Raw genomic sequence first — 26,216 nt, 5'->3', positions numbered from 1 at the left:
CCTTCTGACTCAGGATCTGATTCTATGATTTCATGAGCTTAAATTAGAAAGAACACAGTTCTGATGTCAAGCTCCAACCTAATCTAAATTTACTTATGTATCTATCATCTTCAAACTATGTTTTCTCTTGGAATAATATATGGCTTGTGATTATTTGCCAACTTCACAACTATAAAATAGATACTTTAGCTATCTGATTCATTGCCATGTCATTGGCTTCAAAGGTATTTTGCCTCCTCTTCACAAAACTCTGTTTTCTTCATGATCTTACTCATACTACGCATATACAAGTATCAAAAGGTAATAATTAGACAGGTCTGCTTACATTTGCCAGTGAGCAGATGCTAAATTAAAGTGAACATGAGTATCACTCAAAATCATTAAAGAAGTGACTCTAAAATAATTTCTGAACTTTGACAGGCAGTAAAATATTCTACATTGACATATTTGTGCTATTTGTAAAAATCTCATGTTCAAAATCATCATATGCAGTTGGATCAAAAATGAATTGTAGAAGTGTTTCAGGTTACAACTTCTACTTCCTTTCCCCTGGGAAAGATAAGTTGTCAGCCCTGACAGCAATGCTTATTAACACCACAGGACAGTCACATCAGCTCCTGAACAACACTGCAGAGTCCTAAATGACTTCATTGCATGCTCCAAGAAGATAAAGACACAAGAAATGAAGTTTAACCTGAAATCTGCCTTTCTTGGTATTCAGTTTCCTGCTGTGGGCAATGATGAATGCTCTAGAATGGCATAAAAGTAGGTTTAGACTAAGTTGTGTTAGTTTTCTAATATTCTTCCAGCATCAAACTATGAAACTGCTCAGGGACTTCCTGGGACATCTGCTTATTTTTGGTGTCAAGCAGTGGGTAAGAACACCTAGTTTAAGCATACATATGCATATACATATGTGTGAACATAGAGTATCCTTTCAGTTGTTCAGAGCCCAGCATCTGGTAATTTCATTTGCTGGTCTCTGTTTCTTACAAGTGAGGAGGAGTAAATAGCTGTTGGCCTCCTCCCCAACATTATTACAGATATCTTCAATTTATCACTTGGTTCTTCTTTTGTAAGCAGAAAAGTCCTTGCATGTTTAGTCTGGTTTTATATGGTGTTTTGTGCCCTTCATTCCCCTTGCTGCAGTGCCTTGTACCTTGCTGTGCTCTGCCCTGGTGGGAACAGGGGCCTGAACTGTGCTCAGTATTCAAGGATGCAGTGCAGTGAGTTTTCCTTTTTTCTTCAACACTTTCAGAAACCATGGAATGGTTTGGGTTGGACCATAAAGATTATGTTTCCAACCCTGCCACCATGTGCAGGGATGCCACTCACTAGATCAGGTTGCTCAGAGCTCCACACAGACTGACCTTTCTATCTCTTTTCCAAATAATGTTAGTAATGTTTGCTTATTTTGATTTTACAGAATACTGAACCGATTTATTCACTAAAATGCTGGTTAATACCAATTTTTTTTTTCCTGAGTGGCCATAGTTAGCTCAGAACCTACAAAGTAATCCATAGTTAGTGGTTTTTGTTTTTTTCCCCATGTGCATTACTTTGCATCAGCGTTGATTTTGCTTTTCTTGTATATCTTCTTAGCTAGTTTCTTCTCCTTTGGATGTGACTTCTTATGTTTGAAGTACATATTTTTAGTTGTAATAAAGTAAACATTCTGGGATTTCTTTGTTTGTTATTCAACAGTTGCTTTCGATATTTAGGAAATCATATTATGATGAATATAAAGAATCTTCTCCAACTTTGAAGCTAGTTTTTTATGTTTTAGTTTTTGAAATCAAAACCTATTTTTATGTTAATTTAGTATTTTCTCAGTTTAAAAAGAGAATTTCCCAATTCCATCATGTTAATGAGCAGTGTTTCTGTCACAGCATTTTGCCCCATGACTTGAGCCATTTCTCAGAACCCAGTGAGGGGTATCTTGGCTTGTTTCAGCTTTTAGCAAAAGCTCTTCCATGAATCAGTCATTTGTGGTGTCATTTAGTCTCTTCATCACACCCCAACCTGACATTTACCCAGTCTGTGTGGGGATGATTGAAGTTTTTCATTACTAATTTGTTTTCTTATTGTCTTTTAAATCTCTCTTGGTACCTCACTCACACCACTGTCATCCTGATTAGGGAGTGACAGCTCTTTCTAATATCTCTGTAGTCCTGGTGTCTATAATGTGCAACATTCAGAACAATTATCTTATGCAAAGCATTCTTTAACACACACTGCATCCTTTGTTCCTTGCCTGTGTAGTTTGTAGCTCCCACTAACAGCCTTTCCTTCCATCAAGTCTTTCATGCTCCTGTTAGGTCAATATTGTCTCTTAAAACTAAGTGTCCTCATTCCTGTATCTAATTTAAAACTCGTAGCATTTCAATAGTTAGATGCATGTATTTGATTTGGTTGCTATTTTTTCTATGCTATCTTTAAATGGTATTTTCAGGCACAGAATGAACTTGTGTCCTACCTGAGTTTTATGAACTTCTGTCCTATGTTTCTTCTCAAGAATATAAAGCTTTTTATAATTTCAGCCCTCTATGATATATCCCCAAGCCAGATTTTCTTCTGCACCTGTTTAAGTTTCCTGTATTCTTTAATTCAATCTCCTTCTTCAGTGACCTTCCTGGTCTTTACTTACAGCAGCTTTATCTGAATCCCATTTTTGCTGTAAAGACTTTGTGCAAAGTTTGTCCAGTTCCTGATGAGTTTAAACCTTCCATTCCTACACCATTGTCTGAAGCCAGCATGAAAAACACTGCTGGAGCAATGTTTTTCACACCACAGCAAAGAGCAGAGGTAGATAGATGGTCAAGGATATAATTTTCATATTTGGGAGGTCACCTGGTCATCCTAGCTGAGTGACTCTGCAGAATACTAATCTCTATCTGAAAGCAATGGCATATAATGTACCTTGCTCATGCTGATTTACACAGACACATTTTTTCCACCCAAAGGCCTTTTCCCCTTTCCCAAAAGGGAAAATGATTTCTTGCCTCATAAATGCACTTCCTGCTTCTGAAGTATTTGACAATAGTAGATGAATTAAGTAAGTAATCAAGCAGTGGTTATAGGCTGTACCTGTGGGAAAGACTACTCAGTTTCTGTAAATAACTTGTCCCTGCCTGTGCTTCTGAATTTGAGGTGTGTCTTTGAAATCAGTGTGTTCACCTAGCACAGATGTATATGAGGAATTTTTCTGTGAGTGCACATTGCTGGATCATGTCCCACTTCCCAGGCACTGGCATTCCCCAGCCCTCCTCAGGGCTGCTCTCAATCCCTTCTCCATCCAGCCTGAATTTGTGCTTGGGTTTGCCCTGAGGCATGTACAGGACTTTGCACTTGGCCTTATTGAACTTCACGAGGTTCACACAAAGGGGAAAGTAATTATCTCCTACAGGATCAGTTTTGCTCTCAAATATCCTAAGTAGACACAGATTCCAGAACATATCTGCCAGAACATACTGTTTCTGGCTTAAGGAGTTAGGCAGCATTGTAGTTTGAAACTCTCCTTCTTTTTCTTTTTGCAATTGCACATTTTGATTCCCTTCCAAAGGTTTTTAGCAGATCTTTGCAGGATGCTCGGATCCCATGCAAGAGGGGAGACTCTCCCCCAGATGGATATTTCTCCATAAAATCACTCACAGCCTGATCTTTCAAGGACACTGTCAGAAGACATGCTCTCCTCCACTTCTTCCACAGCTCCCTGTACAGCAAGAAGTTTGTGTGGATGTTAAATATCATGTATGCTTGCAATATGTCCTCTTGGCTGCAGTATTTGGGAGGGTTGTCCATTTATTTATTTTGTGCTTTGCTGAGTTTCATGAGCATTGCTGTGTCACAGGGTGTTTGTCCTACCCGCTGTAATGAGTTGCGAGTAAATGCATGTTTTCCTTTTGACTTAGCATGCATCCTAATTTTGTTGCTGTAAGATGTTGGAATTAGCATTACTGATGGAGTGAAAGGAAGATGTGAGAGAAGCTGGCAGTGTGAGTGACACATCTGGAGGGAAGGGAGGAGGCAGCAGAGGATAGTTCAGGCATTACCTCTGCAAACCTCAGCCACCATGGATAAATCTCTTTAAGTTTGTTCCCTTGCTCTGATATGAACAGATAAAAGCCTGGTACAAATGAACCATCCTCTTACACATAAAGTGCCTCAGTGGCCAAGGTGTCTGTAGTGGCAGGGGATCCTCATGAAAGGCAGAGAGGCAGCGGGCAGCCAGGGCCCATCCCATCCCCAGCCCAGAGCAGGGCAGCTGGGGGCACCATGACAGCCCCAGCCTGGGTGTGGCAGCTCCCTGGGGCTGGGGACAAGTCATGGACCCACGGGTGGGCTGGGCTTGGCTGGCCCAGGGCAGCTGTGCAAACTGGAGACCAGCCCTGCTGTGGCAGGAACTGATGGACCCAAGGGGCTGACCTGGAGTCCTGGGCCCTTGGCTCTGGCAGGGTGTGGGGCTGCCCTCCAGCCTGGTACTGAAAATACACAGATTATGTTTCCAGTTTAGCATAGCTAAAGCATATGATGGCTTATGTGTTCTTGCTGTCTTTCTCAAAGGGTGTTTTGTTCACTGTGTCTGTCTTGAATGGGTTTTCCTGTAAGAATATCTGCTGTTTCACATAATTACAGACAGCAAGTAGAACTTCGGGTGTCAGCCTTGGTGCTCCAGTGCCAGTGAGATTGGCTGGCTCCCAGAGTCAGCAAATGGATAGGTTGGGAGATGAGAAAATTTAAGAAATTCTTCTCACAGTGGAGTAAATACTCCTTTTTTTTTTAACCAAAGTATGTGGATGTGAACAGATACCTATTTTCATTCGACTGCACGTATCCATCAGCTCTCTGTTCCTAAATATAGTTTGGATTTTTTTGTGGACTCTGGAGTGATTAAAAAATATCTACAAGTGCCTTTACAGTGGTCTTTTTACAATTCAGTGGTGACAAAAAAAACTGTAGACTTTTCAGCGTCAAATACTGTTTACTGAAATTTTTTTTTAATGTTTTTCATGTTTAATCACAGCAAATAAGAGGGGCATTGTCCTGGTTTAGGGCTAAACAGAGCACATGAATGGGGATACAAGCATCATAATGTCACCCTAGAACAGGCATGGAGCTATGTATTTATGGTCACAGTATTTAAAACACATCTGTGTATGGCCAACTTTAGGGTCTGTGCTGGAACACCTTGCAGACACTAAAAGAGTTCATGCATTCAATTGTCTAAGAAGTTGTAAGGCCTGAATAAATATGACAAATAATATCAACTTACAGGGCCTTCTCAGAGAGTTTTTTTTCCTCCCAGATTTATATTGATAGTTCAAAAAATGCAAAGGAAAGATATAACATTGTGTATTTATGGAAAGAATAAAGTAGAAGTGTGAGAAGTCCTTCATTCTCTAAAATGGGTACCTGGTATATCCTAAATTTTTAACCTCTTTTCATGCCTCCAAACTAAAACCAAAGTTAACCTACAGCTTTAAGATGATAGAGCAGTAGCTCATTTCTCCAACTCACTGGTGGCACATCCTGTAACTGTGTAGGAGGCACAATCCATTAGTTGTCAGTTCCCATCTCTCTAAGGTCAGCTGCCTCAATTGTGGGAACCAGCTGACAGCTGATAGAAGTTGATTTTTTCTTCCCTGTATGTTGTTAGAGGATTTCAATTAGTGCAATTAAATGTACCTGTTTTTATGAGGTCTTGTTGGCATTAAAATGTGCTTCTTGAAACAAGTTCAGTGAATCACTTAGCCTAGCATTATTTTTCTTTTGTATGTCTTTTTTTTTAAGGGTATTTGATGGTATTTTTTGTGACTTGATCTCTTTGAGAGTTTTCAAGACCAGCATCTATACATCTGGCATTTCTATTCTTCCTTCTCAGGAGTGACCTATCAGATATTGAATTTTTTGTTCTATCTGTCCATCAGTAAGTGGATTTTGATTGTAATTTATCACAAATTCTGTGGACAGCTCTTCAGGGAGTGTAAGACCATACTTTTTTTGCTAGCTTTCTGCTCCAGGTCAGAGAGTATTATACCCATCAGGTGTAAAGGTGTGTGTTAGTTTTCCTTTGATCAGTCCTTTGGGAATAGAAATTCCTGATTACTGAGAAGCCTGGGATTTTGTAATACCTGTGACACTCTAAATCAGAAAAGGTACATTGAAGTATTCTCCCCCCATTCTCATCTGTCAGAGATTAAATAGCCCAGACTGTCTTCCTGTTGTCTTATCTCCCTCAACTTAAATATTTGCAGGAACTTGTTTTTTCTCTATATTCACCTTCCAAAGCTCATCCCAAGCAATTGCTTTCTTGTCAGCTGGTGTCCTCTGATGTTGGGATGAGAGAACGCTCCAAGAGCAGGAAAGCATCCCCATCATTTGGGTGGGTAGAGGAGCAGAGAGAAAAGAGCCAGTACCCAGATTTTGAAGAGTGAGCTCCACTGGCCATGGCAGGAAGGTGCTGGGGGCAGTACCCCTCAGGGTGCCTGGTTGCTCCCTTCATTCCTGCTCAGAAGCTTCAATTCCACTGCAGTGACCACCACCTGTGCCCGAGAAGCAGCGGAGGAGCTGCTTTGGCTGGTTGCTATGTCAACTGTGCTCTCTTTGCCTGCAGAAAGCCAAGTGCTGGTTGGTATGGCAACCCTCCTCAGAGCACCCAAGGATGCTCAATGGGGAACAGGCTCTTTGGAGAAGGCACTGGGGTAGCAGTGGAGGTGGAAGCTCAGTCCAAAGGGTATGAGGGGCAGGAAAGACCCGTGCAATCACACATTTATTTGGAAAAGTGTTTTGTAGAATCAAGTAGGTTCTTGGAGGCTAAATAATTCTTGTTTATAACACCATCCTTTTATGTTTCAATAGAAGAGGAAAACAGTAATGGTAATTTTGTACAAAAGATACCAAGACAAGATTGATGTATGGAGGGTCACACTGAAATCAGCATGATTGAGCTGCTTTAGCATTTGCTTAATGGAAGAGTGTTGTAGCCACATGCTCAAGACAATATGTGCTATGTTTTCAACCTGTCAGTATTGTAGATGTTTTGCATAATGTCAAAGAAAAGCCCGAATCAGGATCTTATATGTGAGATGAACCTTTAGTGTGACAGCAGGTAGGCCAAGGAACATTAGGAGAAGAAGCTTTGGTGGACTAGAGTGGATGAGTGTGTGTGTCTGTGTGCATGCTCAGGTCTCCTTCACTCAGGCTGCCCAGGAACTCCATCTGTTGCCAAAGGCACTCTCATCAGGCAGTTCCCTAAGAGACCTTACAGAAAAACAGACTTTGGTGGCTTTCTCCATTTTCTGGCTATGAAGTAAGAAACTGTATTGTTTAGACATTGGACAACCCAACCTGTCACCAAGTAAAATATAATGTGAAAATACAAGTTTCAGGCATTAGAACAGGCTGCCCAGGGAAGTGGTGGAATCACCATTCCTGGAAGTGTTCAAAAGGCTTGTAAATGTGGAATGTGGGGATAAGGTTTGGTCTGATCATGGTGGTTAGTGATTGGACTCAATGATCTTAGAGGTCTTTTCCAGCATTAATGATTCTATTGTTCAAAATTCTTTCTTTAATATTTTTTTTCTTTAATGTGAAAGTTGCTGAAGCCATTAGAAAATTTTGAATTCTGAGAAAAATGTTTATGTGATCATCTCACACAGCTGACTAGCATTGCTGGTAAATTCTGATTTCTTATGGTTAGCCTCTCTGAAAATGTCTTTATTAAACTCATTTTTAGCTATGTGAATTAATGTGTGCATTAATCTATTTGTCAGGTCTCTTCTGCATATGGTAGGGTAACAGATTTACAGATATGTTGTCAAAGCATAGGTTTCATGAGTTTGGCTTTGCAACTCACTTTGGGCTTATTGGGAAGAATGTAATTCAATCATCAATGGTGCAGAAATAGCTCTTTATACTACAGGAGCCATATCTAATTTTTGAAATCGTGTAGAAGGTGAGGGAAGAGACTTTGAAGTTATTAAGGCATGGATTTTCAATAAATATTTTTATCCAATGAATAATTACTTACTTTATTAACTCATGAAAATGAAACAATCCAGAAACTGATGGTAATAATCACATTTGTCTTTTGGTCAAGAAAGCAAGGATGTGAATTTACATCTGACTGCAAATTTAAATCAGAAAACTGCATTTTGGTGGACACAAGGCTATCTTCCCAAGCAGTGAAATAGTTCTTTTTTGCACCATTTTTTCTAATATTTCCAATAATTTGCAATATATTCTTTCCTTTTGCATTAAGAATTTCTTTTGCTTATTTGCCATATTAACAGTATTCCATCTTAAATATTAATTGCATGTTTATCTAGCAATCATTTTGAAGGAACATTTTTACAGCTAATAGAAAACTTGTAACATCAGTGATTCATGACATAGTAAGACAGCAAACAGTGAAAGCCAAATTTAGAGCATTATTGCTGCTATAATTATGTTAATTTTATTTTGATGAGCAAGTTGTATTTTCAAATTTTTCTTTCACTGTTATTGAGTGAAGGAGAGGAAAACTAGAGATAACAAGCTCTGTAATAGAAAACAAGTAATTGTTTCCTTTGCTATTACAGCATATTAGTATTTTTCATTAATTGGTCTTACAGTCAGTGTGTTAGGTACTGTACTTTATCTGTCTGAAGTGGCTTTTTAGGAGTGGGTTAGTTCTGTTTCCTGCATGGTATGCTCAGTCCAAGAGGGACAAATATAATGTAGAAAATGCTTAAAATGTCTTTGCACATGGTTAGCATATACAATATTTATTAGTCTATAATTCTTCTTAAGATATATTAAAATCATAAGCAGTACATACAAAGACCACAGATATCATACACTATTTAAGTTGTGATATCAGCCTCTTTATTGTTGTATCTAAATGTCTTATCTTGATAATATCCAAAGTATTACCTACTATTTGAGGTTTTTTAATTGTGTTTTCCACTCCCCTTGACCAGGGAAAACTATATTGAAAGAACATTCAACTTTTAATTCAACAACTTTTTTGTGTGCCTTTCCTTACATTAGTGGCATTGTTACAGTGCTAGAAATTCAAGGATGCCCAGCACTGTCTTTTATCCTTGTAGGATGTTTCAGGGTCTTTAAATTCACAAAAGAAAGATTTTGTTGCCTGTGCAGTCGAGCTTTTCCCATTCTGAGGACATTTCACCTGTACTTGAGAAGCGCTGGGTTTGTTGGCTGTCAGAGTTTTGAGTGATGTTGTTACCATGCTTGACCTGAAGTGTGTTATTACTGTGAGGATCTGGAGAGGTAAATGTTGAATGTTGCATTGTATTGTTTGGGGGAATAAAATATGTTTTATGGAGGTCTTTGCTGCTGAGAAAATTGTCCACTGCTCTTTGCAGTAGCTAGAATTTCCTAAAGCTGGCAGCTCTGTGTCGTCTTTGATATACAATAGCACCCTAATGCAGGAGCTCTAGTGGTGTGAATCTCATCTGGCTTTCGACATCTACCCTCTTGACCTCCATATCAGAACCAGTCACCAGAAGCTCTCTGGAGAGAGGTAGCCCTTAATAAACTTTGTAGACTACTTACTGAGTGTTAAAAGTTCATTTTCTCATTTACCTGAAATATCTAGTTCATATTTTCCAGTCTACACTCAAACCATTTTTGCATTTTCCTCTGGGGTCTAGACTAGGGAAAAACTTTCTTTATACTTACAAAGTCTTGAAAATTAGTTAATCAAAGAATGAGAACTGATCTGTATGGGTTTTAAAAAGTATATTTTCTGCAGGTGGTGAGCGACTTAGTGGAGCCACCCTAAGGAACTGGCCCGTCCTGCTCATTTATCACTCCTTGTACAGCCAAGCAGTTTCAGTGCAGTTCTTATATAAGCTTGTTGCTCCCTTTTTTTTGAGGGAACTGAAAAAAGTGTGATGGTGGCCAAGCATGTTTCATATTAATTCTTTCTGTCACCATCTTCAGAGCAGGTGAGGCTGGCAGAGCCCAAATGTACAAAATGCAAATATAATCATATACATAATTAGACATAGAGTTTTGAGGGTTTTTTAAAATTTAAAATTAAGATGATATTATAAGTAAACAGGGTTAACAGAGAAAGCACTAGTGAAATTTGTACCTGAGAGAATGTGTTTTGGAAGTCCTTTTTTCATTCAAGACACAGTAAGTTTTGGATGTTTGATGGTTGTTTTGTTTCTGTGTATAATTTGTAAAGTTGCTCCCTGACATAGTAAATGTTACCTGAAAATAAAATGCTAGATAATTAGTTCTTGTATTGTTATGTATGTATTATTTAGCTAATTAATTTCTCCATTCATTAGATGTTAGCATATATTTTATCTTAAACCAAAGGAAAAAGTAAAGCTAGCCTAAAACATTTTTTTTTAGATGGATTGCTTCTCTTATATTTTGGTGCTGGCCAGCTCATTTCTTCCAATGCTATGCAGTACCTCCCCTTTTCTTTATTTAATTTCTTTGTATTATTTTGTGCATATACTGTGCAATTACACATAGTGAGCTTTTGGTGTACCGTTCTTGCGTCCAAAACTTTTATAATTCCAAATTTCTTGACATTGCTGTGCAAACCATTATAGAAGCCAGCAAGTTTTGAATGTTAATTGAAAAAAGCTTTAATTAAACAGAGCAAAACAGAGCTGGTAGAGGATATTGTTTCCATAGCATCGGTGTTAGAAGACTGATTGCAGAGAACGTGAGGAGAGAGGTGGCCTTTGTGACATGGCATTGGGAGCGAGGCAGGTGTGCCCAGTGTCTCATGCACCTCATTCCCTGCTGAGCAGGGACCATCAGTCCCACTGAAGAAAGCTGCTGACAAAAAGGTTAGAGCTCATTCTCTTGAGCAGTCATGTCTGATTAAGGTTTGAGGAACGAGATTCCTTCCAGGCAGTTCCACGTGGGCTCCTTTCTCCCATCACTGGACCCTTTTGTTTTCAAAGATCTCCTATTAGTTTCTTAAAATAAGAACAGCTTTTCCTTGATATCTATAATGATTTATTTTTCTAAGCAATTAAATTTGATTTCTTTAAACCATAGCAGCTCCCTCATTAAAGAGAATGAATCACTGAATCAAAAATGCAAAGTCTCTGAGTGTGAAAGGCACGCTCAAGTTTCATATGATTTCAAGGAAAGACCATTGAGCTTGAGGGAAACAGGGCAGGAGCGGTGCCTGGAATTGGATTGTGTCCACATGAAACCCATTACAAGAATGGACCATTCCCAACAGCCGTGCTTGGAAAACTTGAGCATCCTTTTCCCAAACAAGCGGCAAGCCTGAGGGGTTTTGCATCACCAGCTTGTAGAACCAGATGCAAATGCAGGTATCCTGTGGCTTGCACACCTGCTGCTAAATATTTAAATGTGTTTGGAGATCACATAAATTTCTTAGTATTTTGTGAAGAATCTCATGAAGTGTTTTATTGTTTAGTGAGCTTCTGTAATTTGAAAATCAGAGTTTTAATAGCCTGTACTTATGGTCTCATTTATTTAATGTGATTTTTTTTTTTTCAGTTTTGCTGGTACATAACTTTAAAATGTTCACAGGAATTTTTTTTAATGTTTTATAATACCATGAAGCTAATGAATGAGGCCTATCATCTAAGCCTTTCAAAGCATTTCAATATAGCATTATTATGATATGAAGAAGTCAGGTTAGCAAATTCTGAAATGAAATAAAGAATTTTTAAACGGATGTTTTAAGCTTCTGTATCCATGTTTATGCTTTTAAATTAGTGATCACAGCTTGTAGAAGATACCATAAACCTTAAAACTGACAAAGTTATGAAAACCAAACATTGATATTAGGGAGACTAATACAATTTACTGTTATTCAAAGTATCAGTGTAGTCTGTTGATGAGAAAATATTTGTGTTACTGCAAAATGCAGTCTCACACAAACATACATGTATAATCAACATACCTTGAGCTTATTTTTCAGGCGAAAATTTGCATACTGCTTCAAAATACTTTAAATGTTTTTCCATTTATCTGCCATTTTTAAAAATGGGGAAGGTGGCAGTATTTACCCATGGTGTCATTTATCATTCCATAAATATGATAATTTTGGGCAGTTGTCAGTAGAACTACATGAAAGAAAAGCAGGAACAGGACAAATTATACTGATACCTGCTGAATTATTTTATAGGAGTTGAAATTTCCCCTTAGTATAGAGCAATACTTGAATGATATAAACTATTTATTAAGTGATACAAATATTTAATTTTTATTAAACATTTAAAAATAATAAATTTAATCAACAGCAAAATAAGCTATTGAGAGGGAAATTATTCTCCTAGTTACACAAAGTATGGTTGACCCTTGTATTTCTCTTTTTTTTTCCTCACCAGGATTACACTTTGACTATGTATTTTCAACAATACTGGAGAGATAAGAGGCTGGCTTATGCTGGCATACCTCTCAACCTCACGCTTGATAACCGAGTGGCAGATCAGCTTTGGGTGCCTGACACTTACTTCTTAAACGACAAGAAATCATTTGTGCACGGCGTTACGGTGAAGAACCGAATGATTCGCCTCCACCCGGACGGAACGGTGCTTTACGGCCTCAGGTCTGTGCTCCCACAATGAAGATTTCATCACTGCTGTTATGTGCTGTTGATGTTTGCTTCCTGGTACAAGGTTATTACAAACATTGGCTAGCTTATTATGTAACCTTCCCTGTAACTCTAAGAGATGCCAGTAGAAAACAAATGACACACTGGATGTTTCTTAATTTTGCCAGAAGCGCCTTCAGTCAGGTTTTATCTGTTTCTGTACAGTCACCATATCTGGAAAGCCCACTGGCTATAGGCAGCAGAAAGGCACATATTAATTGTAAACCTGAAAATCCTGTCCAAAATTCAGGCAGTAAGACTGAATGTGGGTGCTTATGTTGTCTCTTGATTTGTTCATAGTCTATAAAAAAAAAAAAAAGCCAGAAGTAGCCCTGGCTGGGGAGAGTCAGCCACAGCTAAGATCATGACCCAGTACTTTCAGTGATTTCTTCAAGCAGGAATCAGCACTGTAATTGCTACATTTCAAACCAGAGGTACAAAGTAACCTTACATTCTCTTACTTTCTACCTATTTTAGGTTTGACTTGTGTTTTCTTTCTTTTCTGCCGTAACGTTTTTGGTTAGAAATGCTGAAGTATCCTTCCCTTAGCAAACTTAAGTACACCAGCAAAAATCCTTACGGAAAATCCAGTAGTATCAGAATATTGCTTTCTTTGAACAGGTTTTTCATTTGCTCCAGTGGTTTGAACCAGCAAACCAAGTCTTTGCCAGTGAAAGCTCCTTTTCCGTAGTTGGAAATTTCTTGTATATTTAAGCAGAGATAATTACTGAAGATTGGTGCACATAGGTAGTGAAGGATTAAAAAGTCCCTAATATAGAAATGAAAGAGATCGGAAAAGTGGTGCAGATGTGTTATATATCCAGTATCAGTGTTTTGCCTGCTTCTCTTTTTTATTGGTTGAACTTTTTACTTGACTTGAGTCTTGGCCCTCACCTTTTTAACTCCTATTACATTATTGAGAATTGAATGAATCTTTCTAGACAAAATAGATGGACTTGTCCTAATATGAAACTTCGAAGAAGTTTAGAATGTTTTCTCTGTAATTAACTAGTTTTAGCAAAAGGAGGCTTTTGTTTTGCAAGGTATTGACCCAGTATGGAACACTACAGGTTTAGGATGCTTTTCTCAAGTGGTTACATGTAAGAAAAAGTTATCTGAGATATACTTGTTTTTCTTCATGTCAAGAAATATCCCCACAGCAATATAATAAAAAAAGTAAAGGAGATTAGAATTCTTGTGTATCTAGTAATATGTGGAAGTCTTTCTGTCACACTCTAAAAACATTTGGACCCATTCAGGTGAGGATTATCTGTCATAGAGTAGTGTATTTGAATAAGTTGGCTTTCTCTTCTGCAAAATACAAGTGTCCACAGCAGATGCATTTCACATAATAGGATTTTCTCAGCAGGGTTTTCACCAGTGGCTCATGTGTAGCATACTTCTTCCCTTTCCTTTTCTCTGAAAGCGTGTAATATCCAGGGTGAGATATCCATGATATGAAGCAACTAAGTTACATACTGAAGAATGACTATCTTAAATTAAATCATGTCAAAATACAGACATTATGATCAACAGGAAGAAGATATCTGAGCCTTATCTCTGCCAATTTAAAGACTTGTGCTTTGTGTTGTTCCATCACTACCCTACTTCCTCTTTTATGGCTTCAGAGCATCCCAATGGCATTGAGCTCAAGCTGCAGTCCAGGAGCAACGTGAGTTGAGGCCAGAACTTGGAGTTTTATGTTCCACAAAGTGCAGGGTCACTCAGAATAATAGGTGAAATTTTGGAGGGTTGCAACCAATTACAGGACATCCACAGAACAAAGCAGTTCCTCAACACAAATACAATTGAAAGTGATCCCAAGGCCACACTGAATGTATGTTCTCTTCAGAACAATGTAGGATTTATCACACTTTTGAAGGACTTGACCTTCAGTAGTCCAAGGTTCCTCTCTGCTTTAGAGAAAGCACTTAGCTACTGCAGCAGAAGTCTGTGATAGTGGGGGAATGGAACAATAGCTTTTTGAAGTTCAGCTCATTTCTGGGGAATTTTTTCTTTGGCCAACACACTGATTTTTTTCTATCTTCTCCAGAACAATCTACAAGAAAAATGATAAAACAGTTGTTTTTTTTTTTCATAAGAGACTATGGAGGAAGTAACTATTTTATAGTCTGGGGATCAAAAATAGAGTTTGACTGCTTGTGTGTTTCTCATGCATAAGCTTCTTGGTTTTAGGCAGTACAATGTTAAACATTAAAAGTAACTGGAGCTGAGGAATATATGTATTTTATCCGAAAGGACTCACATAATTATTACCCATAATTGAAATGTGATAGATGTTTGCAGGTGAAGAGGTTAATTGTGATCAGTCAGACAAGGCAACCATGCTTACTTCTATGCTTTTTGGATGAATGTATTTCTGTATCAAGAAAGTAAACAGGACTGTGACCTAGTCACATATGAAGTATCTAGATTGCCTTGACTGATTCATACTGTAAAAGTTTTGGGGACATAAAATATCCTTCTCTCAGTTATGTACACAGCACCTCACAGCCCATCACATATGGGGTTCCTATACAACACAGCAATATAATCTGAGCCCAGAAAATAAGAGAATCTATATCCAGAGGAAAGAAAACCAGAGTATGAAATTATAAAAAATTAAAAACATTTCCTTTGTGTGTTGCTTTGACCCAATTTGTATGTGTGTCTGTGTCTGTGTCCCGCTTCATCTTTGTCTGGCTCGTAGTCATTCCTCTGTCACTGCCATGATGATGGGTTCTTGAAACCTTGTTGTCTTGTGTCAGGCACCATCCTATCCTGTAAAAAGTAAATCTGCTCTTCCCTGGGAGCATGCACAAGCCTGAGCCATTCATATTTGCTTTTGGTGTGCATTTGTGCAAGTTAAATTTGATTGCTTGAATGTTCATTCAGGAGGGACCTCTGAGAACTAAACTTACTTTGAAAAAATGAGGTAAATTTGTTTCTGTCTATTTCTGGCTGTATCTCCTTTTCTAGTTCATTTTTCTGTAGTGTAAAAAATTTTCTTGAGCAAGAATGTGTAGTTTCTGGTACTGGAACTTGTGATGCAAACCCCTAGAGTATGTGAACAGACCAAAATAAAAATACATTCCTTAAAAGTCATAACACAATTATTAAGTTGAATATAAATCTGCAAGCTGTATAATTTTTTACAATATTGTAAAATTAATAATTTGTGTTCTGTAAGGCTAGCATTTATAGCTAGTTATACAACATAATAGTTAAAAGTCTGCTAGCACATTCCCTTTTGTATCAACTTAGCTCATGTGGATTCTGCTGCAGGATCCCACATGAGACCCAGGTTAGTGTAGGCAAATCTTCTAAAGCACGGGAGAGAACCTTCATATCAACAATTTCCAAGCATGCCTACTTGTTTTACTTTGAACACAGTTATTATTTGGCTCAGGAGCAAGATCCTTTCATTGCACAATCAGTATGGCTTTGTTAAGGGCATCATGGCTTGCTTATCAATAATCACAGATTTAAGAATAAGTTTTCTCCTCTAAGACTGTATGTTAATCCTTGTTTTATATGCTTAGCTAGATCTGCTCTTAGGAATCATATTGAGGAGGCATTCAAAGAATCATAGAAAGCTTTGGGTTGGGAAGGACCTTTAAATCATCCTGCCATGGGCAGGGACATCTTTGATTAGATCAGGTTGCTCAAAGCCCTGTGCAGGCTTCAACATTTACAGGGATGGAGAATCCAGAACTTCTCTGGGCAACTTGTTCCAGTGCCTCACCACACTCAAAGTCAAAATTTCATCCTAAAATCTGATCTAAATCTACCACCTTTCAGTTTAAAGCCATCCCTCCTTGTCCTACCACTACACATCCTTCTAAAAAGTCCTACTCCAGCTCTCTTGTAGTCTATCTTTTGGTACTGGAAAGCTGCTATAAGATCCCCCTGGAACCTTCTCTTCTCCAGGGTAAACAACCCAGATGATTAATCATCTCCATAGTTAATAGCTCTGTGTCTTACCACCCTGCCTGAGGTTCCAGAAGGGCATTTGCAGATGTTGGTTGCAGAGAAGACATTTCCCTAAACTGCAGAGCGACTGAGGAACTGCTGTTTGTACACAGCTCCAGCCCACTGGAATTTGTGTTACCAGAGGAGCCAGAGCAATTCCCAGTTGCAGCTTGGAGGAAGGCTGACCTAAGTATCCTCTTGTGATACAATACTTAGGACCTGAAATCCTGTGGGTCTAGCATAAGACTATTCAGAGGACAGTCAGAAGAGCCAGTGGTGACAAAGACCTGATCATGTTGTAGGTAAGGCTAGAAAGCACAAAGATCAGGTGTGTGCCTTTCACACTGGCTACTGGTAGGAACATAAGTGAAAAGATGTGCTGAGTAACAGATCCTTGAGCTTTTCCCTCTCCTTCCTCTTTCATTGCCTTTGTGCTCATACAATTGTCTCTCCCTCTGCAAAGAAATTACAATATTTTCTTGCAAAAGAGCCTTCTCAGTCAGTGAAGAGTGGCTTCTGTTGTGCTATGAGATAGCAATAATGGTCTCAATACCTTTCTTCAGATATGATGTAGTTATTCATCTAAGATGGTCCTATATACTAAGGATAAGCAGTCTTTCCTTCCTTTTCTTTGAGATTGGATACAACATTCATAATAAAAACATAAAGGTTTTTTTTTACTGTGAAAGATGTGAAGAAAGGCACCTAAATACTTTTTTCTCTTGAAACATTGCCCTGGAATATTAAAGTAGTTTACCAGATTAGAAGACTGTAATTTGAGAAGGTTAATGGGTAGAAGAAAGAACTTCAGAGAAAACACATGAAAAAAACATTAACATTGAGGGTTCTAGCTTTTAGAGGTACATTTAAGGAATTTTTCCATCTTGTATTTATTAGCATAAATTATCACTAGAATATTATTTGTTTAGGAACAAACTGTGCAACGTCCATGTCTTATTTATATCAAAAAAAGGATCAATAAGGAATGGAGCTAGTCAGATTCAGAAGATAATTTATACTAAGCCATTATAAAAACAATGATGCATAATAATGTACATACCCTTGGTGAAGGCTGTGATTCAGAAAAACATCAGAATATGCTGCAGATTAATTATGAGCATATGGTTTTATGTGTCTAAAGTTAGAACAAATATATAAATCCATAATTACAAAATGAAGTGACAGTGCTGTGTGAAACTGTTAAGACAGTTGTTCTGGTTGCACATGTTTGTTGTTGACTCTCCTGATCTGCAAGATGTTGATGAATAATGCTGATTCATCAGTAGTGAAATGTTTTGCAAAACCGTCCTTAGGGTGCTAAATGGTTAAATAGACAGAGAAGTGAAAGTGTTTTGTTATTTGAGGAGAAAACCTAAAATTCAATATGGAGCTTCACAACAAAATCCTCTTTCAATTTGAAAACCAAGGAAGTAAGATTTAAAACAAAGCATTTTGCTGGACTTAAAACTTTTTTCAACATTTCAGTGTTTTTTTTCTAGACCTGCCACGAAACCAAGAAATCAGTTATTCATGCAGCTGCAATCATTTTGACATTTGTAGCAGACTATTTTCACTTCATGGTTTCTGTTATAAAGTTGTATCTTTTAATCTCAGCAAATGTTCATGTAATATTTGCATATGAGGATAGGTCCATTGAAACCCAAGGGGGCTGGTTGCATAAGGGTAATTCACAGCCAGTTGTTCCACTGAAAGTCAGTGTAATTGCTGCTCTATTAGGCTGCTGCTCAATGTAAAAATATGGACCAGATTCTCAGTTATGGTAAGCTATTCTTCAGAGGGTCTTCACTTTGGAAGATAACCCCACCACCCAAAACCTGGATTACTGGCTTTATGGTAAAACTGTTTGATGCTTTTTTTTCAGAATCACAACCACTGCAGCATGTATGATGGACTTGAGAAGATACCCATTAGATGAACAAAACTGTACTCTGGAAATAGAAAGCTGTACGTACCTAAAAAAAATGCATGTGAAATCTAATTTGGATAGAGTTGGGTTTTTTGGTTGTTTTATAGAACTGTTTAATATTTACTCATGTGTCTATAAACACTATTTGAATCATGTAATTATCACCATTTGGATTTTTTTGTTTGTCTGTTTATTTGAATTATTAAAAGATATGAGGAGTCATCCATTCCTAGATAGACGAATACATCCTAGAAAAATGAGGTGAGGACAGAATGAAGTCATTTAGTATTCCTGCCTGACTTGGCAGAGGTAGTGACTGGATGCTTATCTTCAACATGAGAGATGAATATTTGTATTTTTAGCAGATTTATTTTCAAGAGAGCAAACACTGTGATACACTTTCCTTTCAGTATGCTTTATTATGTATGGATCATCTTGGTGCAGGACCTACCATGGGCTTTCAGACTGACCCCATTTATGATTTGAAACTGTGTTACAAAAAGAGCAGTATTCTCCCTTTCTCCTAGTCATGTCCTTGGATTGCAATATTTGCACTTCAGAAGTACCTGGTCCATTTCTGCTACTGGCTGGAAAATGTGGGCCATATACAGAAAACACTAGTATATATTCCATATTCAGCTGTAGTCCTCCACTAGTGGAAGCTAGTGGAAATAATGCAACTCACAGTTTACTGTGAGTGGAAAAGGTCTGCCCCAGTTATGTTTCTCTGTGTTCATTGAACAATCAACCTTCTTCTGGTGATTATCAGTGTAAATATACATTTAGTTTCAGTGCTAAATGCATTTGATATCCTAAATCTTGGATAGTGTTTTCTTCTCACTGTGACCATTGGTGAATAATACATGAGTGATAAAAAAAAAAGTAAAATAAAAAGAAAGCTGAGTATTTTGCCTAAAATTCCCAGGCAGACTGTAATGGTGTAGCAATTTAGGAGACCTTCCCACAGGCAAAATACCATACAGCTCTCCAGCTGTGCCAATTCTTTTTCTTGTCACAAATGACAAGCTGCATGTTTGAAGCTATGTTTGAGTCTGCTGTTATTTCTGACTCTCTTGCTTTGCCTGCAGATGGCTACACAACTGATGACATAGAGTTCTACTGGAGAGGTGGAGACAATGCAGTCACTGGAGTGGAGAGGATTGAACTTCCTCAGTTCTCTATTGTGGAATACAGACTGGTGTCAAAGAATGTTGTCTTTGCCACAGGCAAGTATTGCCATTTGTCCATTTAGTGTTTCATTTTCTTGTGCATGAAATTACTGTTTTGTTAATAATAATTAACTATTATTACCAGTCACAATATGTGGCCTGTGTTGCATGTTTGGATAAAGAAATTACTTGACAACACCTGGAGGTAGGAGCCCATGAAAATTCCAGACTAGCATTCAGTACTGGACTCAGCTCTGGGGCCTCCAACACAAGAGGGACACGGACCTGTTAGAACAAGTCCCAGGCAGGGCCACAAAGATGATCAGGGGCTGTAGCCCCTCTCCAATGAAAACAGGCTGAGAGAGTTGGGGATGAGCCTGGAGAAGAGAACCTTCTAGCAGCCTTCCAGCATTTAATAGGGCCAACAAGAGAGGTAGGGAGGGACTTTTTACAAAAACATGTAGTGATAGCACAAGGGCAAATGGCTTCATACTGAAAGAGGGTATATTTAGAATAAATATGCGAAGAAATTCTTTACTGTAACAGTGGTGAGGCAGTAGGTTGCCCAGAGAAGTTGTAGATGCTTCATCCCTGGAAGTATTGAAGGCCAGGTTGGATGGAGCTTTGAGTAGCCTGGTCTAGTCAAAAGTGTCCCAGCCTATGGCACTGGGGTTGTAACTATATAGTCTTTAAGATCCCTTCCAATCCAAACCATTTTCAGATTCTTTGCCTCCTTGTTTATTTTTATTTTTTGTGTATGTGTGTGATACTTAACTAGACACCTAAATACCTATGATCTAAATAAGTGTTAAGTCATTCACCTCTGAATCATGAGTTTAAATGTAACCTACAGGTAACTGATCGTACATAAATGTGTTTTGGCATGCTAGGTCAAAAAGGTACCAATTTTATAAACACCTTGCTGCAACTTTTCAGTGCATGTTTGTTTTGTTGTTATATAGTGAATATAATGTCTTTTGTCTCTTGATTTGCACTGATATACAATGCTTTATATATAGCCATCCAGAGCATTTGTAAAGTGTTAAAGTGTTAAAATTCAATCCCTGCTTGTTTCCTTGAAGATAGAATAAAAGTTAGTAGCAACTGACAGTACTGGATGTCTTTAGATTACAAAGTGCAAGGTTGGCTTACATATTTGGTGTTAGACACCAAAATAGGAATATGTGTGACAAAACCAAAGCAACACAGAAAGCCATCATCACATGTGGGGCCATTACTTTGTTCATTATTGAGGCCTTCAGATTTTCAGTGCTGTTCAGACCACAGGAGTGTGCTGTTCCATCTGTCTCAGCACACCAGAACAAATGAAGCACAGCTGAATCATGTTTGTAAGCATCACTTCACCCACTCTTTGGACACAGCATCTGTTTCAAAGTACACAGAAACACAAGTTGTATTTCAGAACAAAATGTAAATATTGCTGGGATTGAAATTAGTATGAGGGGGTTTGCCAGCTGCTGCTGTTCTCGTTTACCATTGTGAATGGAAGATTTTTTTATATAGAGAATCAGTTGCTCTAATCCTACATCTTTCTGTCCTGCAGCTAGTGTCACCTTTGGCAGCCAGGGCTTACCTGCCTCTCCACAGGACTGGATATGCTTTTGTAGGAAGGCTGGTTTAGACAAGAATGAGAATACAGAGAACTTATTTGTGGAGTGATTTTTATGACAGTCCAAGGCCACCTTTTAGTTCAGTATGAAATATTTCACTAAATGCATGACTTAGTAATGTAGAGATGAGAGATTTGTAAAAAATCAGGAAAACGAGAAATCCAAAGAGATATGTGACAAATACAAGAGAGACTAAAAAAACTAGGAGTACATATTTCTGTGACTGACCAAATGTTCAGAATATTAATGGTTCTTTCTTAAAAGTACTAGTGAAAGGAATAAAAAAAGTCTCATGCTTCAGGGTTTAAGACAGCTTGGCATTAGGGACTCACAGAGAACAGCATGTTTCTTGTGCTGTTTTCTGAACATTTAATTTTTTTCACTGATAAAGACACAATACTGAATTTACTATTGCTTTGATACAGGACATTATAAAAATGCTTGATTAATTATGACATTTTATGACAAGTATTCCATGCAGGGAAACATCACATTTGTTTCTCAAAACCACGTTTAAATCTAAATCTAAAGCATGCCAGCAGCTCGGATACATAAAGTCAGCAGACACTTTTCAAGTTTCTTCTCAAGAGTTTTTTTTACAGTCCTAGTAATTAGGGCCAGTTGCTACATTTTTTTTGAAAGTAAGTTAGGCATGTTTTTGGCTTTGAGGTTATTGAAGTCTCAGGGGGAGATATTAGTTCTTTGAGCGCAATATCTCAGGGAATATTTCAGAGATTTCAGTCCTAGTGTGCTTTGATTGAATAAAACTAAAAGAAGACTTCAGAGTCATGCCATAAACAGCTTTTGGATTAGTTTTTTCTCCTATCCTTCAAAAGAAACTGTGCTGTATAATCTTGTGTAACTTAGGCAAAGGGGAAAAATCTGTTCCCATAGTTACTACTGAGAAACAATGATAAGCATGGGAAAACCCCCATCAATAATGGCAGAAATCTGGGTGGAGCTGCAAGAATGCTGGAGGAACTGCATACTGTTGAAGTATACAATGGAAGCTAAAATTTATCTTGCCAAAGTAGCAAAAAAATGTATCTGAGAAAAGTATAAAATTCAGTATGGGCAAGTTCAAAATACAGCATGTGTGCAACTAATTATTCCTATCCAAATTAAGGATAGAGAATGCCAGGTTATGCCAGGGTTCTGTGTGTAGAAATATAGGGGTTGTTGTTGATCTCAAACTGAATATGAGCCAATAAGATCTTTTTTGGGAGAAAAAGAAAAGAAACAAACAAAACCACAAATCTCATAATAAAAAGAAGTCTGATTTACATTGATAATGCTTAAGCTTTGTATTTTTGGTCAAGGGTAGCACTCTTGAAGACAGTAATGGAGCAATAGAAAAGGGTTTATGGAAAATAAGTAAGTGTGAAGTAAGTGTGAAGTAAGTGTGAGTGAAAATCTAGCAAATGGCATACCTGAGATTAATGGAGAAACAAGTATGGTCACGTAGTTTAAAAAAAAGAGAACACTTGATTGGGAATTGAATAAAACCTTCAGGTGTCTAGAAAGTACCTGCAAAGCCATGTAGAATAGTCTGTTCCCTTTATTCATGATTTTTGAATTGCTGTGAAGAAGAAATACCTGGTTTGACTATCTTTGTCACACTAGCTGAAGGCCATACAGGATACCATAAGATATTTAAATGGCACTGGATGCACATGTGTCAGTAATTGAATGAAGCCCATAGTCAAATGCTATCCAGTCAGTGCTGTCAGTGAAGCCTGAAGAGCTATTCAGCTCTTGAACACCTCTGTTTTCTCAAATGAATATTTTAAGACATATTCAGTTGCCTAAACAAAACAGTCTGCTGCTTCTTGAGCTGCTGTAGAAGATCCTGGTTAGCAGTTAGACTGGTGTTCTGGCATCTTACAGCTTTGTGTTTTCTGTTCACCATCTACTGCTTCAGTATTGATTGCTTAAGTAGTGTTCTGTTCTGCTCTTCTTTAGCCTATCACATCTCAAATGGCTTTAGACACCTCAGTATGGAGAGTTAAATCACACCCTTAGAATCAGCTGACTCTAAGGCTAGATCTCCATGGGTTCCACTAACAGCTCATGCTCCATGCATGAGCAAATACCTGCATTCAAACACCTGAAATGTAGTGTTAAGATTCTGTTACCTGAATCTGCCTCCTAAATGTTTGTTATCCCAAAATGCTTGGATAGTGAACAGGAATGGGGATATGTAAAACACCACCTTAAAGCTTCAAGTCACATAGCAGCCAAAGCCATATTAGCAACCTGTTGGTAAGAGGAGGATAGTCTTAAAAGATTTGAAAATTAAATATTTGCTGTATTCTGAAAGATCAGTATGTAAAGTACATTTCCAATTAGTCAAAGAACCTTCCCAGAAGAATATATTAAAAGAAAAATTTTGTAACTGACCAACTTTGTTATCTTGTTTCATACTTGGATAAAACAGCAAGAGACTAATTTAGCCTTGAAGCCAGATATTTCAGCTTGCTAGCTTTTAATGAAATTGGAACAGAAACAAGTAATCTCTTTTTATCAAGTGCCCAAAACTGTGAAAAAGGAACATTTGGGGCTCAAGTATTGATTAAGTATTTATTTTCATACTTTCATTCCCAATACTGTTAGATTGAAATATTTCTGGCAAAATTCTGTTATTCCTGTAGTATTTAAATCAGCCCATATACATCAACCTGTTATATGAGAGGAAGGATAACAAGGCAAAACAAGGTTAAAAGGAAAAAAAAAAAGTTTTTTATGGAAACTTAATAACTAGAATTTCCTGGCAATTAATCTCTAAATGTACTGAGCCTTAATTGACAAATCATTATGCAATCATAATCAGACAAGTAACAGTGTAATTGTTGAGCTTACCCAGAAGTCAACTTATATTAAATAAGTAATCCACAGGATGGATCTTTCTAGATAAATAAAGATCTGACTTACAGTCCTTGCTCCATAAAGGTTAGGATCCATCCTTTTCACAGAGCTTTAGCCATTCAGACAAAGAGGGGGAATTAACTACAGGAAATAAAGAGGGGTCCTTCTTTTAATAGGTTTTTTCCACAGACTCATGTGGCCTGTTTGCTGGAGGTGAGATACTGCAGCAGAGAGGGCAGGCTGGATGCAGGGTGAATAGATAATTTTTGAAGACATAAAAGCAATTCAGTTGAAAGTAATATAAATTCTCACAGTCTCAGGGAGAGGTACCTAAAGGAGAACCCTGGCTATGTAGTATGATAAAAAATGAGGCTACCAGTTCATGTTTCAATTTCAACCAGACCTTAACAAAGTTTATACTCTACTATATGTGTCAACTGCAGTAAGCAGCTGTAATGCCAGCAAGACTTTTGTTTATATTGCCCAGCAGCCTCACACCATCAAAATCTACCCTGAGACTTGCAGGGTCTGGATTAATCTTGTTCTGATTTGTGGTGTCACAAATTATTTCAGTGTCTGCATTTGAACTAGGTGTCTGAGTTGGTCAGAATAGAGTCCATGCAGTTGGTGGAGTCTGGAAACAAATTCAGTATACCTACAGGAGTCCATTTTAGGAGTTGGTGGATAATTCTCTAGGTTTCATTTGCCAGATTGACTGGATGAACTGGGGCTTATGTGTAAGCACAACCAAGCTCATGTGTAAGCAGCTCAAGTGAGTTGCTTAATCAACTGCTATTTCAGAGGGCACACAGCAGCCTTCATGGTATCCACATGCTCATCAAAAAGATGTAGGGGGGTAAATCATATCCATCCATCAGCTGCATGCTGGTGTCTGAGAGATGTCACAGGGCATCTCAAAAGGATCAGGGCACCATCAGATTAACAAGTGAATCTCTGTTGCAGTCAACTCCAACTCTAGAGCAGGAAGACAGAAGGCACTGACAGCCCTAGACATGGTTCTTGGGATTCTAATTTCAGAACAAAAACCTGTTGCTTCAAGCATATTTAGGTTGGTGTTGAGGTCAGCTCTCTGGGAAGTCCCCCTTTAAGGCCACATCTCACTAGTTTCAGTAATTACCTAACCTAATTAGACAGAAATGGTGCTGAGGTAATGGTTCATGGTCACAGGTGAAGCATTCAAGATAAATGTCTAAAGCTCACTCAGTTATATGGTTTCTCAGTTTGGGATTTCATTACTGAACATTAATAACATATGTGACACATTATTCCCTCCCCTGTTGATACACACCTCTTTCACCCACACCATTTTCTGTGCTTTATCAATGGTGAAGTTCTCTCTTCTTTCTCTGAATTTCCCTAGTGCATTCAGGGTCCTTGGCTCTGGAGGAAACCAAGAATTGCGTCTGATTCAGTGATTCAGTTCTACTGAACTTTCTTGAATTAATCCTTCATGCTATTTAATCAAAGAATCAGTATTTCAGTTGTCACCTCTATCAATAATATTCCACAGATATCCAGACCTGGACAGGGCTTTTGAAAAATTTTATACACATTTATAGAGAATCCCTTTGAGTGGGTAGTGCATTATATGAAATAATTTTTCTCAGCAGAGCTTTATAAAGATTTCTGTCTGATGCTCTACTCTTATTGCAGAAAGGTGATCAGGTCTGCTGCATTTTTAATGTATTTCATGACAGCACAGTTTATATATTTCATTATGGTCTCCTGTTTTATTTATATAATCTGCAGACCCAAGGCCACAGAAACATTTTCATAAGAATCCAAATGAAAATGTTAAGCTTTGCAAAAAAAAAAAAAAAAAAGCAAGGCTGGTTTCAATGAGAAAACTTGTCATTTGAAACGAAACATTGTTTCTCTGAAAATGAAGATGTTAAGCAAGCTGCAGTATGGATGTTTGCTTGCTGAAAACTGTGTCGACTGCTCCAGAGAGCAGGAAACCTTGGTCTAATCAGGCTGAAATACATCCTTCTGATTCCACCAATATACTTCTATTGGTGAAA

The 26,216-nt window shown here is 37.9% G+C and overlaps 1 protein-coding gene across 1 annotated transcript in view; it reads left to right on the top strand.

Moving 5' to 3' along the window:
- The window catches only part of GABRB3 (gamma-aminobutyric acid type A receptor subunit beta3), a 116,013-nt gene that overhangs the window by 66,732 nt on the left and 23,065 nt on the right, over positions 1 to 26,216 (top strand). Inside the window, exons 4-6 of the mRNA XM_071430885.1 lie at positions 12,345 to 12,565; positions 18,465 to 18,547; positions 19,598 to 19,735. Coding sequence (XP_071286986.1) covers positions 12,345 to 12,565; positions 18,465 to 18,547; positions 19,598 to 19,735 — 442 coding nt within the window. The remainder of the gene's footprint in view (positions 1 to 12,344; positions 12,566 to 18,464; positions 18,548 to 19,597; positions 19,736 to 26,216) is intronic.

This window comes from Agelaius tricolor, unplaced genomic scaffold, assembly GCF_023055355.1.
Source record: "Agelaius tricolor isolate 1412-34295 unplaced genomic scaffold, bAgeTri1.0.p SCAF_7, whole genome shotgun sequence".
NCBI classification, from domain to species: Eukaryota; Metazoa; Chordata; class Aves; order Passeriformes; family Icteridae; genus Agelaius; species Agelaius tricolor.
Note: the sequence above shows the minus strand (reverse complement) of the source record. Positions and strands in the feature narration are given on the sequence as shown.